Source organism: Diadema antillarum, unplaced genomic scaffold (genome assembly GCF_040938485.1).
Source record: "Diadema antillarum isolate AM-2024a unplaced genomic scaffold, OU_Dant_1.0 scf00000223, whole genome shotgun sequence".
In the NCBI taxonomy this organism is placed as follows: Eukaryota; Metazoa; Echinodermata; class Echinoidea; order Diadematoida; family Diadematidae; genus Diadema; species Diadema antillarum.
The window spans coordinates 136,878-150,784 of NW_027271112.1; the positions used below are offsets into that span (position 1 = coordinate 136,878).

General features: G+C 38.6%; 1 protein-coding gene across 1 annotated transcript in view; it reads right to left on the reverse strand.

The window, feature by feature from the left end:
- The window catches only part of LOC139724598 (putative FERM domain-containing protein FRMD8P1), a 32,822-nt gene that overhangs the window by 1,526 nt on the left and 17,389 nt on the right, over positions 1-13,907 (reverse strand). Inside the window, exons 4-12 of the mRNA XM_071635731.1 lie at positions 8,898-8,999; positions 8,478-8,536; positions 7,720-7,886; positions 6,536-6,739; positions 5,275-5,404; positions 4,617-4,772; positions 3,836-3,945; positions 1,703-1,765; positions 239-351 (exon numbers count right to left, since the gene is read on the reverse strand). Coding sequence (XP_071491832.1) covers positions 239-351; positions 1,703-1,765; positions 3,836-3,945; positions 4,617-4,772; positions 5,275-5,404; positions 6,536-6,739; positions 7,720-7,886; positions 8,478-8,536; positions 8,898-8,999 — 1,104 coding nt within the window. The remainder of the gene's footprint in view (positions 1-238; positions 352-1,702; positions 1,766-3,835; positions 3,946-4,616; positions 4,773-5,274; positions 5,405-6,535; positions 6,740-7,719; positions 7,887-8,477; positions 8,537-8,897; positions 9,000-13,907) is intronic.

A 13,907-nucleotide genomic window follows, 5' to 3' on the forward strand; every position in this document is an offset into this window, starting at 1 on the left:
CATCATAGTGTACTGACCATTCTTTTTGTTGATGACAGATATATTCATATTTTTACACTATAAGTACCAGTACTTGACTACTTCCATCTCTCATCAGACAAGATGATGACAGCAAGAAAAAAAAAATGATGTACTTTATTAGGTGCATATGAAGGAAAATAAAAACTGAGCTGTGGAGGAACATGACAATTCAAATGCTAGTGTGTTCAAGGAAGGTGATAGGTGTTCTGGGATCTACCTTTATCTGAGAAGGTTGCTAGACACAGCCTGTCCATCTTGGTGCAGAGGCTCGTCTTCGGTTCTTTGGTCGGCAAAGCTCCAATAACAGGCGCCGTCACTTCCATGGCAGCCCTACATGGTACAATGAAGTGACAAATGAGACTTCAGCAATTGGAAAACCAAATTCAATTGACAAATAACTCCTATTTTTCATTTTTTTTTTCTTTTTCTTCAGAGCAACAACCACCTACTGAATTCATCAGAGTGGCAAGGCACTGTTGTGACTTTGAGGTACCGGTACCTTGGTATTCATATTGCCCTAACTTCTTGATTTTTAACAAAAGTAGTGGTAATACCATTGCCTTTTTCTTATTCACTTCTTCTTTGCATACCAATTAAGTTACAAATCAAATATTATGGCAAACTTAATAGGCCTAAACAATGTACCACTTTAATGCATCATAATATGGAGTTTTTGGCACTCATACAGCACAACTCCATAGGCCCATAGAATCTATTCATATTTAGAGCATCTTTTGTAATTGCCGAGTAAAATTTTTCTTTGGTATTAGCAAGCAATCTCACTATATTACATAGATATGCACTAATACCATTTCCAATATTTATTCTACATTTCTACAATACATTCTATTTTTCATCTTTTAAGAAAGGGAATTTTTCTGTCAAAAACTACTTGCTGTCATTTCTGGCTTTAAGATAGCAAGATTTTATAGCCCCAACCACTGCATAAACCAGTTGTTTTTACTAGAGAGAGTAAAATCTCACAAGTTTCATTTTAATCAATCACAGAACATGAGTGTGAAGGAATTGAATGAGTACTTTCAATGAACACTAAAACCAGTCATAGGAAGACAAGCAGGCTGGCAAAGTGGTGATGCATCACCTCATAGCCATCTTATTGATTAAAACATAATGTTAGGAAAATCATATTTGAGGGCAATAACTGATCATTTGCATCCCCTTCCCTTTAAAGAAAAATGTTCAAATATCCAAACCCTACAGTCAAGTGATGCTACATATATCTAATTCATTCTTATTTCACATCAAACAACCGAGTGTCAAATGATAATTTGTGAGCAGGTCAATGGAAAACTTGAGAAGTGATGACATCATCACCTAATCTAATTTGCATATCTGTTTAGGGAAAACAGGTGAAACTTCAAAAATTCCATGATTTTCTTGTGGGTTTTTTTTTTTTTGTTATCTACTTTCAATGAAACTTCTAACATTCTGTATGACAGATTTTATACCATCTTCTAGAGTTGACTGGAAATATAGCATGGCTTTGAATCTTTTACATGCAGGAAGTTATGCCCATGCCATCTCGTTGTCTCCTCCCAACCCTTCTACCATCCACTCATCTTCCCATTCTACCATCCACCCATCCTCCCATCCTCCCATCCACCCATCCACCCATCCTCCCATCCTCCCATCCTCCCATCCTCCCATCCTGCTGGTATACCTCTGTGACGTGGCTGGTGCGTCGGTTTCGTCCTCGCCCACTTTGTTACAGTTATTCTCATTGCTGTTAGTGTTCAGTTAGTGTGGAAAAGAAACAAAACAAAGCATAACATAAATATTTAAGAACCGAGTGGGTTAAGAAACAAAAATTCATGCAGTTAGAAAGAACAGCTGTCAAACACCATGGCATAACGGCCAGAGGCCTGGGTATCATGACCCTTTCAAGGACAGGAGATAGATTGGTCATTTGAACGAATAAAATGATATTGTCAATCACCAATTCAAATGGCCTAGGGCTAAAATATCAGGACCTTCACCTGAACAGACGTCAGGGGTTTCTTTTTTAAAAATGATGACATTCTCCCCGGACCAAAAGGAAAAAGAGTGTGATTATGTGTGATGACCACCTGTGATGTATTCTCTTCTGACCAAAGCAACAACAAATTTTGAATTTCACTTTTCTCTTCATTCTTGCTATTCATTCCAAAACATAATGAAATATGAGTCCAGCTTTAATTTGACAGTGTCTAGATATGCACCCGATGTGAGCACTGTCTTTCTGATACGATGTTCCTTTTTTTTTTTTTGCACATACATAGTGCTGTACAGCAGCTTTGTATAAATTGTTTTTATTGGGCCTCTGGTTTGATTGGACAGAAATGTTATGTTCACATTAAACTCTAGCTGAATGTTATTGTTTTTTTGGGTTTTTTGTTTTGGTTTTTTAAATGCACATACACACACACGCAAAGAAAAAAAATATTCACATATTGTACCTTCACAATATCACTTTCAAAAAGGTTTGTATAAGTATTAGTCAGAACAACTTCACAAGGTTAGTATAAGGCACTACAAAGTGAGTACTATCATTGATACTTGTGTGTGCATTACATGAATGTTGGCTGTGTACTTTCTTGAGTGAATGCAATAAAATTGGCTTTTGCTCATGCAGATAAATGTGTAATGTCATTTGACTTCGTAATACATCAAAGACAATCAGTTATGACACATGTAGGTAAAATTAAAAATTTTAGTTGAATGTTTTCTTTGTGTCTCATGATTACAGATGCCATGGCAACAACTGAAAATGTCGCAGCTGATTGGCTGTTGCCTTCCTGTTGCCATGGTAACTGAAATTACTGCTGATTGCTGTTTAACATTAGTCATATGGTGTTTTCTGAAATGGGGTTCTGATCACAAAACTAGTCAGTTGGAGGAGAATGAGCTCAGCTTGACGTGGTCACCACACATCACAGCACACGATTGGGTTAACAGGTGTACTCAACCACATGCAACATGACAGTGTTTGGCATTCTGTAAAATCACTCGCTCTGTACTTACTGGGACCTACTCCTTTTCATCTGTACACTGCATGTATAAGAACACAAAATAATGTTCCACATTTGTCATGTTCGTTGGCTTAAAGATACCATGCTTTCCAAATAAAAGTCAAATCATTTCTATTCCCTGAAATCTAAAATGAATGTAATCACGATAAACAGGCTGATAAAGAAATGATTCTTCACAAATATAAATGCCTGCGAATCAAACCTTCAAAGTAATTTCTTCATCATTGTATGTGAAAACTAAGTATGACGTTCAAGCATCAGTATACATCTTATTTCTGCCATTAACATACTGCAAATAATAACAGAAGCATGATGTTTGTAGTATCTAATAAAGCACAAAGACCAAAAATTGACTAGAAAGTGTATGACACGCCCATAAAATGATAAGCTGATACATGAAGAAGCAAAGCTAATGTATGCCTGGAGACAGAAAGAGAGAGGAGGGCGAGAGAGATATGGAGAGGGAGAGATACAGAGAGAGAAAGGTATATAGAGGGAGAAAGAGATATATAACAAAGAGAGAGAGAGAGAGAGTTTTGCACAGGTGCTAAAGGCCATGTGAGAATAATACAATATATGAATTTGCATGACTACACTGAGGCTGAGTGAGAGCAAGAAAGAGATAGTGAGAGAAAGATATATACATCTATAAATTAATCTAGACAGAGCTATGATATACAGGTGTGCTACAGATATAATGATGGAAGCTGCGCCTCTGATTGGTCAAAAGTTGCTGATAAATGTGAGCAATGAAAAGAGGAGTATCGGAAAAGAAAGATGCCTACCTGAGCAGTCCTCCCATCACGGTGTGGTTTGTTTTTCTCAGCGAGTTCTCTATGTCTCTCTTGTTCAGCTCGTCCACACAAGCCTCAATGAGTGCATTCATCATGACAGCCTGGTTTGGGGGGGAAGAGTATGATCAAAAGTAATCACTACTTCTACTAATATAATACAGACCCTTCCAGTGTAATGTTTTCTCTAAATTTTGACTATGCCTCTGTTTTTCTGTTTCCCTTTTAAATCACAATCATGGTCTTGACTGACATCTCTAGGCAATGGATGGCTTCACTGGTGCTCACCATTACAATCAGTTGCTTTAATATGATGCTATCTCCTTCTTGTAGTATTTCATCTTTATGTCTCTTACACTTCTTTTTTTTTTAATGAGCCCTACTGAAAATGAAGGGTATTCAGTAGAAAAACACAGAGATTTCAAATCAAAAGGTGTATGTATTTATAGAGAGCCATAATGTTTTATCAACAATGGTAGATTCAAGATTAAACTCACTGTGAATATGTAAGACCTCACATTTTTGTATGTTAACAAGAGGCACGATAATTCTCCATGTCAAATTCTGAGGCAGTTCATGTGTAAATGAAATAAGACTAATGTGTCATTTATGGCCGTTATAGCCAAACTTTGTGAATATGAGGACAATATGAATAAAAAAAAAAAAGAGAGAGACCATTGGGCAGGTGTGAAGGAAATAAGAGCAAGCTCCTAAATCTACTCATATGATGATTATCACTGAAATCAGGACTCAAAGCACCGCTCTGTAAAGTTACCTGCTTGGAGAAAACCTGCAGAACTTTGGAGCACCACTTTCCCCTCTCATGGCTGTCAAACTCCAGCCAGAGACAGGGAAGGCAGTCGCTGTCACTCCTCACTGGCTCCGTGTACTCCCACGACAGCTCATCAAATGTCAAACCCAGGAGAAGCTCCTGCAAAGGAAACAAAAAACAAAACCATGATGGCTTTTATTAAGACCCAATTCACATTTGAATCATAAGTTTTGTAGAAGGGATTCTCTTAAAACATAAACAAAATTATGAATGCTTTAATAAAGACCATATTCCCATTAGAATAAGTATTGTAGCAGGATTACTCTAACAACAAAAACAAAACCATGACAGCTTTTACAAAGACCCCATTCACATTTGAATGATAAGCTTTGTAGTAGGATTACTCTTAAGTAAACACAGCACTTTTGCATGAATGTGGAGATACATTCTCTGCCAGTGAGTACCCAACTGCAGATATTCACCCAATGTCCCCTTTAATAATTTGACAAGCTTCAAAATTGAGGAAAAAAACAAGAAAAAAAAATTGTGTAACCACAGTAATGCATATGATATAACTGCAGGCAAACCATGAAACTTAACATACTGATAAAGGGCAAAGGTGAGAGCTTGCGGTAATGTGTGGTTGCTGTGATTTCAATACCTGTTTGACTTCATCAATAATGTAGATGCCGTCTCTGTTGATGCCAACTAGAACAGGTCTGTCCGAGGTGTCGCGAACTTTGACCGCATGGGTGTTTGCCCTTTCGATCTGGCCTCGGAAAAACACGCATCTGGAAGAGAGGCACATATGAGACATACCTTGAGGAAGGCAATAACTGCTACACCTGATCATTCATCTAATACCCAGCAGCATCTCCTCTAAGGTTGAATCCATATCACTAATGAGACATACAACACTTTCCAATTATCATTATTCATATTAGTGGATAAACTGTGCTCTTATCAATAACACAAAACAATACTTTGCACTACAAAACAATGCACTACAAATTTCTACATTATCTAGTGTTGTTGATTGCATATATACTAGTACACACAGCTACACGAGAGAATTATTAGTGACATCCCCTTTAATTAATTTGATTTAATATCTTAATGACTTCCATACAAAGACTGACAACGGTGATTAATATGTAGCTGATCGGGAAACATATCATGTTCATAAACAAAAACACTTCCAATAAAACACAAACTTACGTTCCGGGTATGAGATTAGTCAATATGTGATACAAGTCATAAAAATCAGCTTGATACTGACGTCACCACAAACATCAACAGGATTTCAAATTCATTCAGTCACCTGTGTAGACACGTAACAAACTTTGATGCATGTAATGTTCAGGATGTAATCGGAACAGAATGGACTTTAAAACACTCAAGGATTTCTTTATGATCTATTTCTTCCTTGCCTAACACGTCATAGTCTCTGCGGGGGTGGTCTCACCAACAGAAATGGGCTGTTTAAAGGCCATGCTATGTAGTTGACATATTCTAACTTTGAAATCACAATTGAAATGTTCGAGTTTCCCAGTAGACATGATGTCATGTGTATCTAAACTCAAACTCTTTCATTATCTAATGCATTCACAGCACGCACAATGGCAATGGTATTTCTACACAGTGGTTTGTAGGGGGTTAAAAATAATAGAAAGATGGACGTAAGTACGCACACAACATAAAGAGAACTTAATGGATTCATTTGTATCTCACTGCCCCACCTGCTAATCATTTCAGTGCCAAAGCTTGGGCACATGCCTACTATAGCACAAAATGATCTGCTACAGGCAATATTTCACCATTATCAAGAGAGCTGTGCAATAGGGGCTGATTTTGTCTCAACATCCTTTTTCCGCTGTCACAAAAAAAAAAAAATCTGCTGACTTCCTGGAAGAGGGGCTTACCCATAGAAAGGCAGCTTCCAGCAGAACTGTAGGAAGAGGTTGTAGCAGTCCTCCTTACTGGTCACCTTCTCCGTAAAGTGTTTCCAGTGCTGTAGGATGCTGGCCTCAATGGACACCATGGCCCCCGTCCGGCCGCGTCCGATGGACCGTCGGCTCCCACCCTTGAACATGCAGGCGGGCAGTACCTTGCGGAGGTCATTGTCCCTGTTGTCAATGCGAGAACAAAAAAAAGGGCTTGTTTACGTCATCAAATTATAACTGAATAGACATTCTAAGAATTACAGTACACTTCCTGATATTCATTTCTTTTTGACACTCACTCCTAGAACTTGTATGGAGAGTTTTATTAGGATTAAATGCTTTGTTGTTACCCACTGAGCTGCACCAGACCTGAAAGACGTCACCATAAAGTATTATGGACGTTCATGTAAAACAAACACCAACCGCAAACCGCTACAGCATGAAGTTTTTAGTGTAAACACTGTAAGGCACCCTCAGGAAGTGGTGCGTTTCCCATTCCTAGAACAGGAAGGTAACTGTGGTCGTGTATAAGCATAGCAGTATCTCTGCATTTCACAGCAGCTGTCTTTCTAGCTATCTACCAAGCCTTGTCTTCCGGCCCTTCCACACTCAAGAGTCTCTTATTACCCATCCTCATCCGCTCATATCTTAAAGGTGCATAGTCCCGGTAGTGTAGAGGGCGCTGTTGATGATACTGCCGATCACCGTTAGCATTGATACAAAGATTACCGAAGTTGAGCTGTTATCAAGAGTAAAGTGCGTAGGTGTTGCTAAGTAACGTTGCTTTCGTTGTCCTCTCTGCGCATCGCGCAGTCTGTAGGTATGCCAGGGTGCGTGCATATATGTGCTTGTTATTATGACATCACAAATGCTGTCATCCCCCTCAGCCGAATCCTGAGCTGAACTGTGAGATCGGACCACTGACTACAGTGAATCGGACTTCTTCGGACTCGGGGAAGTGGGCCAAAGAGGAGTCGATAGCGTAGGTCTCTATAGGAAACTTGTGCCATGCGCCCGCGTACGCATTTGACTAAAACACCGGGACCATGCACCTTTAACCCTCTGTGTGCTGTGTTTATTTCCTGTCTACAGGTTTGTGTGTGAAGTTTGTACTCATTTGACTCACTAGAACAGAAAACAGTAATGCCTGACCCGACACTCACTTGAAGAAACCCAGCTGGTGCAGGCTCTCCTCATATTTGCCGGACTCTATGTAGGTGATCAGTCCCGCCAGATACTCGTAGTCCTCCGCCTCACACGGGTACATGCCATCCAGAACGTTTCTCTTCGCCTCTTCAAACAACTTCTTCAGGATCTCGTCATTTGTGATCTGCATGACAAAGGGAAAAATATGAATAAATCTGTCTGTCAGCATCCTCCTCCTCAGATTCATAAATTTGTCAGGCAAAACTTAACTTTGCATTAGATTTATTATGCAGCAGCTAACGACTATTAAAATCAATCACTGATGGATCATCCTTGCAAGTCTTGCAAGAACAGACCCTGAAACAAATATGCTACTTGTACCTGTCTAAGTGCCTTTAAAAAATACATCAAAGAATCATTTAGGGGCACCATACTAAAACTGTTCACAAATTTTCCAATTGACAAGACAGGGACATAAAACCACTGATGGAATGAGAACCAACCAGCAATGAAAAAACAAAAACAAAAACTATAACTAGAGACACAATTTGCCAAGCCTGAGACAAAGGCTACACCCTTAATACTATTTTTCTCTTTTAATCTAAATTGCGTCCTATAATCTGATAAAGCTTACATAACACAGTGAGTTGTTATTGGATCTGGTGAGGTCTGAAAAAGGGTAACGTGACTACCAGCCATAATGAAAGGAAGGATCAAGTGGGCGTTTCCTCTTCTCTGTTTAATAAAGCTGCATCATTGCATACATCATACTCACTTTCTTTTCGGCATCTTTCGGATAGAACGCATTGCGCTGGAAAGAGATGACGGGTTCATCTAGTGGTATGACATGGAGAAAATGGCAACTGATGTCAGCATTTTTTGAGCGTGAGAAAAATCTGTTTGCAACAATAGATGACATGTATGGTGTATTATAGTCTCTATATTCATGAAAGCTAGAATGGAGTTATCTTCTCATCTCTATCTACATGTAGAGCTGAAAGAGATGGTGTGCACATTCTTGGCCAACTACAAAGATAAAGATGAACAACAATGCAGAATTTTTTCTCATCTGATATTTAAGAGTCGTGTGATAGATGACACAAATAATGAGCAGGGTTGCTAGGCATTGTGGGATAGTTCATGTTGGACAAGACTGGGAGAAAAGGGTGTCAAAATGTTTGTAGTCACTACCTACCATTAGCTTTGAGTTCTTCACTGTGCGTGGTGTACTTGTCCAGTAAGTCGGGCCACTGTCGGCACAGTCTGAATGGAATGTGGTGAGGTTTGAGCTGTAATTCTGAGGAGGGAGGGAGACATACAGCAGATGGAAAATTAAGCGCAAAATCCCAGCATAAAGACAAAATTACCACTCTGCACAAGCGCAATGATTCCCATCAATGCATCAACATATACTTTTCACATTGTCAGTATCATTTGCATATATATATTTGTCACATGTTGTCCATGAGAATATTGATGACATGAAGTTTGCCTTTATGTACAATTGTATGAAGTATCCATACCATTCCCAGACACTCACACATTAATACTACAAAGCCACAGAGCCTACACACAATTTCCTTAATAAAAATAGATATGGGGGAAGAGGCAAATTTTCACTTTTCAGATTAAAAAAAATGCTTACATTAATGTGGAATTATTATTGAGATGGATTCTTTCTCTTTTTTTTGTTTTGTTTGTTTGTTTTTTGTTTTTTTCCACAGGCACTACACAATTGTTTATATTATGTCTGTGTTGGATGTCTTGTCATTTGATACAATCACAAGAGGTGTCTGTCTCTGCTCACTTTCAGGTAGCCCACACAATACCAGATACAGGTAGCCCACACAATACCAGATACATGTACTTTTGTACATGGGGATAGCGTGAAAAACAACAACACTCCACTTGAGAAAAAATATGACAAATTCTCTTGAATAAACATTCTATTACAAAGTGCCACAATGACTTTGCATTGAAATATTATTCCTCCTTGAAGAAGTAAATAAATAACATGTTGCTGATAAAATTCACACGCAAATAATTTAAAGTGAAACTTTGTTAAAAAAACAAACAAAAATATGAAACAACAAATCCTTTTCGAAGCAATGGATCATTCACACAACAATCATTCACTATAGCTCTGAGCACTGACTTAACATTCCTATCAAATTTGAAGCACTAATAGGGTGTTTGTCTGAAAACTGAGTGTGAACATTTGATAATGGTGAAGCCTAGTCATGTGCAGCATCTGTTATGGCTATTCATGGCTCTCACTTGAGAGCACAGTTTACTAAAATAGTGAGTGAAGAGAGACAGACGGAAGACTGAGCTGATTTCTTAAATCCAATTTTGAGAGCATGAATTCTGGGAACATGGCACCAGCTGTGAGCCAGGAGCTAATAAGATCTATACTTTGTCTGACCCCATAGAGGTACCTGTCATGAGTTAAAACTTGTTCACTAAGCTATTAATGTCATGGTATCACACCGACGAGCACATGATGGAAGAGGCGCTTATCGCACTCGTGCATGTACGGCGACTGCCCAATGAGTTAAAGAGCATTGGTCACTTGACGTTTTGCCGCTGCTTCTCCGCCCGAATTCAAATTTCCTGCCCAGTGCGAGATAAATCTCTGAGATAGCGAGACTAGCAGACAGTCATAAGAGCATCATGTGCTTGCCCTTTGAACACAAACATATCCACCCGGCTAGTCTTCGTACAACGGCTTCCAAGGAAGTGCACTAATCTCTCCTAAGTCACGATGACGCGATGCGGCATCGCGCTGACATCATTTGACGAATCTGGCTCTTATGCAGCTCCTAGCGACGAGGCGTCACAGAATCAAGAGATTTGACATTCCCATTGATCGGTATCTGCAGGAAGATGTAGTATTAACTTTATAGGAAACTAAAAAGAAAATGAGTTTTCCTCTCCTCACTTTAATGGGTTTCTTCAGTTCCAGACACACCCATGAACCATTTTCTTTTGTTTGTCATCAATTTGTTTGATATAACCACCATCAAACTGGAACAGCAGGCTAATCATAGTGTCACTGGCCCACTAAAATTTGCTGCTGTAAAATGCATTTTTAAAAGTTCCATAGAATGCTCTGAACATTCTGGTACACCAACGATAAAGTCGGGACAGAACTTGCACTTTTTTAGCTACTTAGTTAGTAGACGCATAATTCATTGAACTATCAAAGTAGGTAAGGTACACATGCACAATACAAAATTTACTTGACAAACATCCTCCCCCATCAAAATCTAGTGTTGTATAAGCCATGAAATGGCAAACAGCTCAGTGCATGGAATCACTTATTTCACAGCTTATACAAAATCCATGTCCCTTGTACAGTACTAAAATCTTTTGGTCTGTTTATCATACAAATGATTATTAAATTCACAAGAGAAAAGCAATATCCATACATGAATATCACTCATGTAATCCAAATAAGGACATACAATCCCCTGCAAGCTTTGTATGACGATCCACTGTGCTGGAAATATGCATAGAATTTCACTGTATCATGGAAATGTATGTTACTCTACTGATAAGTTCTGGGGCCTTGAGTGGAGACTAGGCAGATGACCAACTTTTACATTGTGTACCTCGTATCTCCAGCCTGTTTACTCCTCGTATCTTGCACAGCTTTCAAGGTATTCATCACAGATTGTGTTGACAGTCATGCGGTGTCTAACCTTTATCTTACTTTTTTTTTCTTGTGTGTGTGTGTGTGTGTGTGTGTGTGCCCAAAGTTCATACAGTCTACTCTAAAATATCACCAGTGTTCACGTTACAGGGCCATTATCACATCTTTTTCTCGTTCCTTTTTTTTTCTGACATGATGTATACAGAATATAAATCATTCTGAGAAGCAGACGGGGACCAAGCTAAAAAAAAAACCCTGATTAATGCTTCCTGCGAGTGACACCATGCACTGCAAAATGTGATAGACAGGTTGTACTTGTGAATATAGAAATCTTGACTTTGGCATGCAGAAAGACTTAAAGTCCCTAGACAGCTTATCAAATTTTACCCCATCTTGACAGTTTCTTGCCCTCAAATTGCAGTCCGTCTTTTCATGACAGTACTCATACATTTCCCGATCTTATTTCTGTGACATCTATTCTGAAAAAAACAATAACAAGAAAATATCAACAGAAACTTGCTACTGGAAGAAATTTTCCTTGAAGTATTGTACATCTATGCAACTTTCCTCCTTATGTATAACAATAAAAGGACAAGGAACAATATACATGTATGCCAAAGCTGATGAGCAAAAGTGCTGTACAAACTCTGAACATCATTGCTGTCTGGATCTTTTATTCATGTACTTTTACATTTTTATGGGGTGGGGTGGGGATAGGGAACAGTGGGTCACTACTTAAGGCACTTTTGTGCAATTCAATCTTTCTTTCCCCTGAAGTGGACTTGTACAGTATGTGGAATGATTCTGCTGGGTTGTTGTGGTTGTTGTTTTCCCATGAATATCAAGTCTCCAGGATATAAATGAACTCCTCAGCCTCCTCTCCACATCATTCTGCACGGCATCTCATGCATTCACACCCAATGAAAGTCTTTCACGTGTGAAAGCAATTTACAATGTAATTTTTGAGATGGCAGGCCTATGAGGAGTACATGTAAATAACAATGCTTTGCTGTTGCCGTTGTTTCTAAATTACTGTTTTGTCATACATACAAGTAATTTGTATATTTCAGCATATTTGGTCTGTTCCTGAAGAGGACAAAAATTACTTTATCGGGAACAAATACACAAAAACCAATGAATAATACTAACATTTTTCAGTCCATATAAGAATTGTAAGGAAACAAATATCAACAATATTTTGGTCAAATGTAATGCAGGCAATCAAGAACTTCATCCACAACATATTTGCCTGTAGGTCTAGTCAGTATTCAACTGGCAGTCTCAGCACTCAACATGTTACACACACACACACACACACACACACACACACACACACACACACACACACACACACACACACACGACAGTCTAATGATGCACTCGACCCGCAGAGGTCATCTCCTTAGCGAGGTTGGTGGAAAACTGCATTGGCTGAATTGTCCCCCTTCGTTTTCTCCTAGTCCATCTGGACTGGATGCCACAGAAATGAGATGAAGATTCTGATGGCACGATGACTCATTGGTAGTAAACCTCCACATCACATGGCTATGACAAGAACGTGATGCAGCAAGCACTTAGGAAATCAATAGATCGTACATCCGTGTACTAGTGATAGATGCACAGTGAGTCTTTTCTCATCTAACACATTGTACTCAGCACAGGAACATATTAATCTATACTTCTAATCAATATCAGAAACTTAAATGGATTTGAAATGATGTATGAATGAGTGAGACGATTTAAATTGATTAAACCGACTCTTGTCATAGTTCATTTTGATGTACTTTGAAACTCAAGTACTATTAACAACAGAACATACATATACAGATTGTAAATGGTTTTCCTTAGCTAATAAAATGGCAACAATTTTCATTACCACCGATACAACCAGGATTAGGGGTTTTCACTGTTTGGAAAGTATTTCCTTCTTTCACGAGTTAAGATTTATTCATTGTTTATTTTTTTCAGGAAGTAATCAAATCAGTAAATTGTATAACCACTTGTGGAAATATCCCATCCTACACTGTGATTAAAAAAAAAATCATCTGAAGGACATGAAATTGCTGGTTTTCCACTGTATACATAGTATATCCAGAGTTTAACAGAGAGAGCAGACTCGAATCCGAACAAATCATATCCACATGATTATTCTACTGTACTTTATCACAGCTACGAAAGGTGACTGTAATTAAAACCTCAAAAATCAATAAACGCAGATATACTTAATCACATTTGATAAACAAAATATAGTTTTGGTTTCATAATGGGAAAAAAAAAACGTGTACAAAACCAAACACACACACACACACACACACACACACACACACACACACACACACACACACACACACACACACTCACACATACACATAAGGAAAGGCCACAGTAAAATGCTGGTACCATGATATCTTAAAATAGATGTCAGAGCTCAATAATCATGCACTTGGCAAGGAATCAAAAGAATTATATCAACTGTCAAAAAGGATGAAGTGAGGCTTCCACTGTATTACTGTTAGATGCCCTCACTTCTCCATCGGACTGCATTAATTG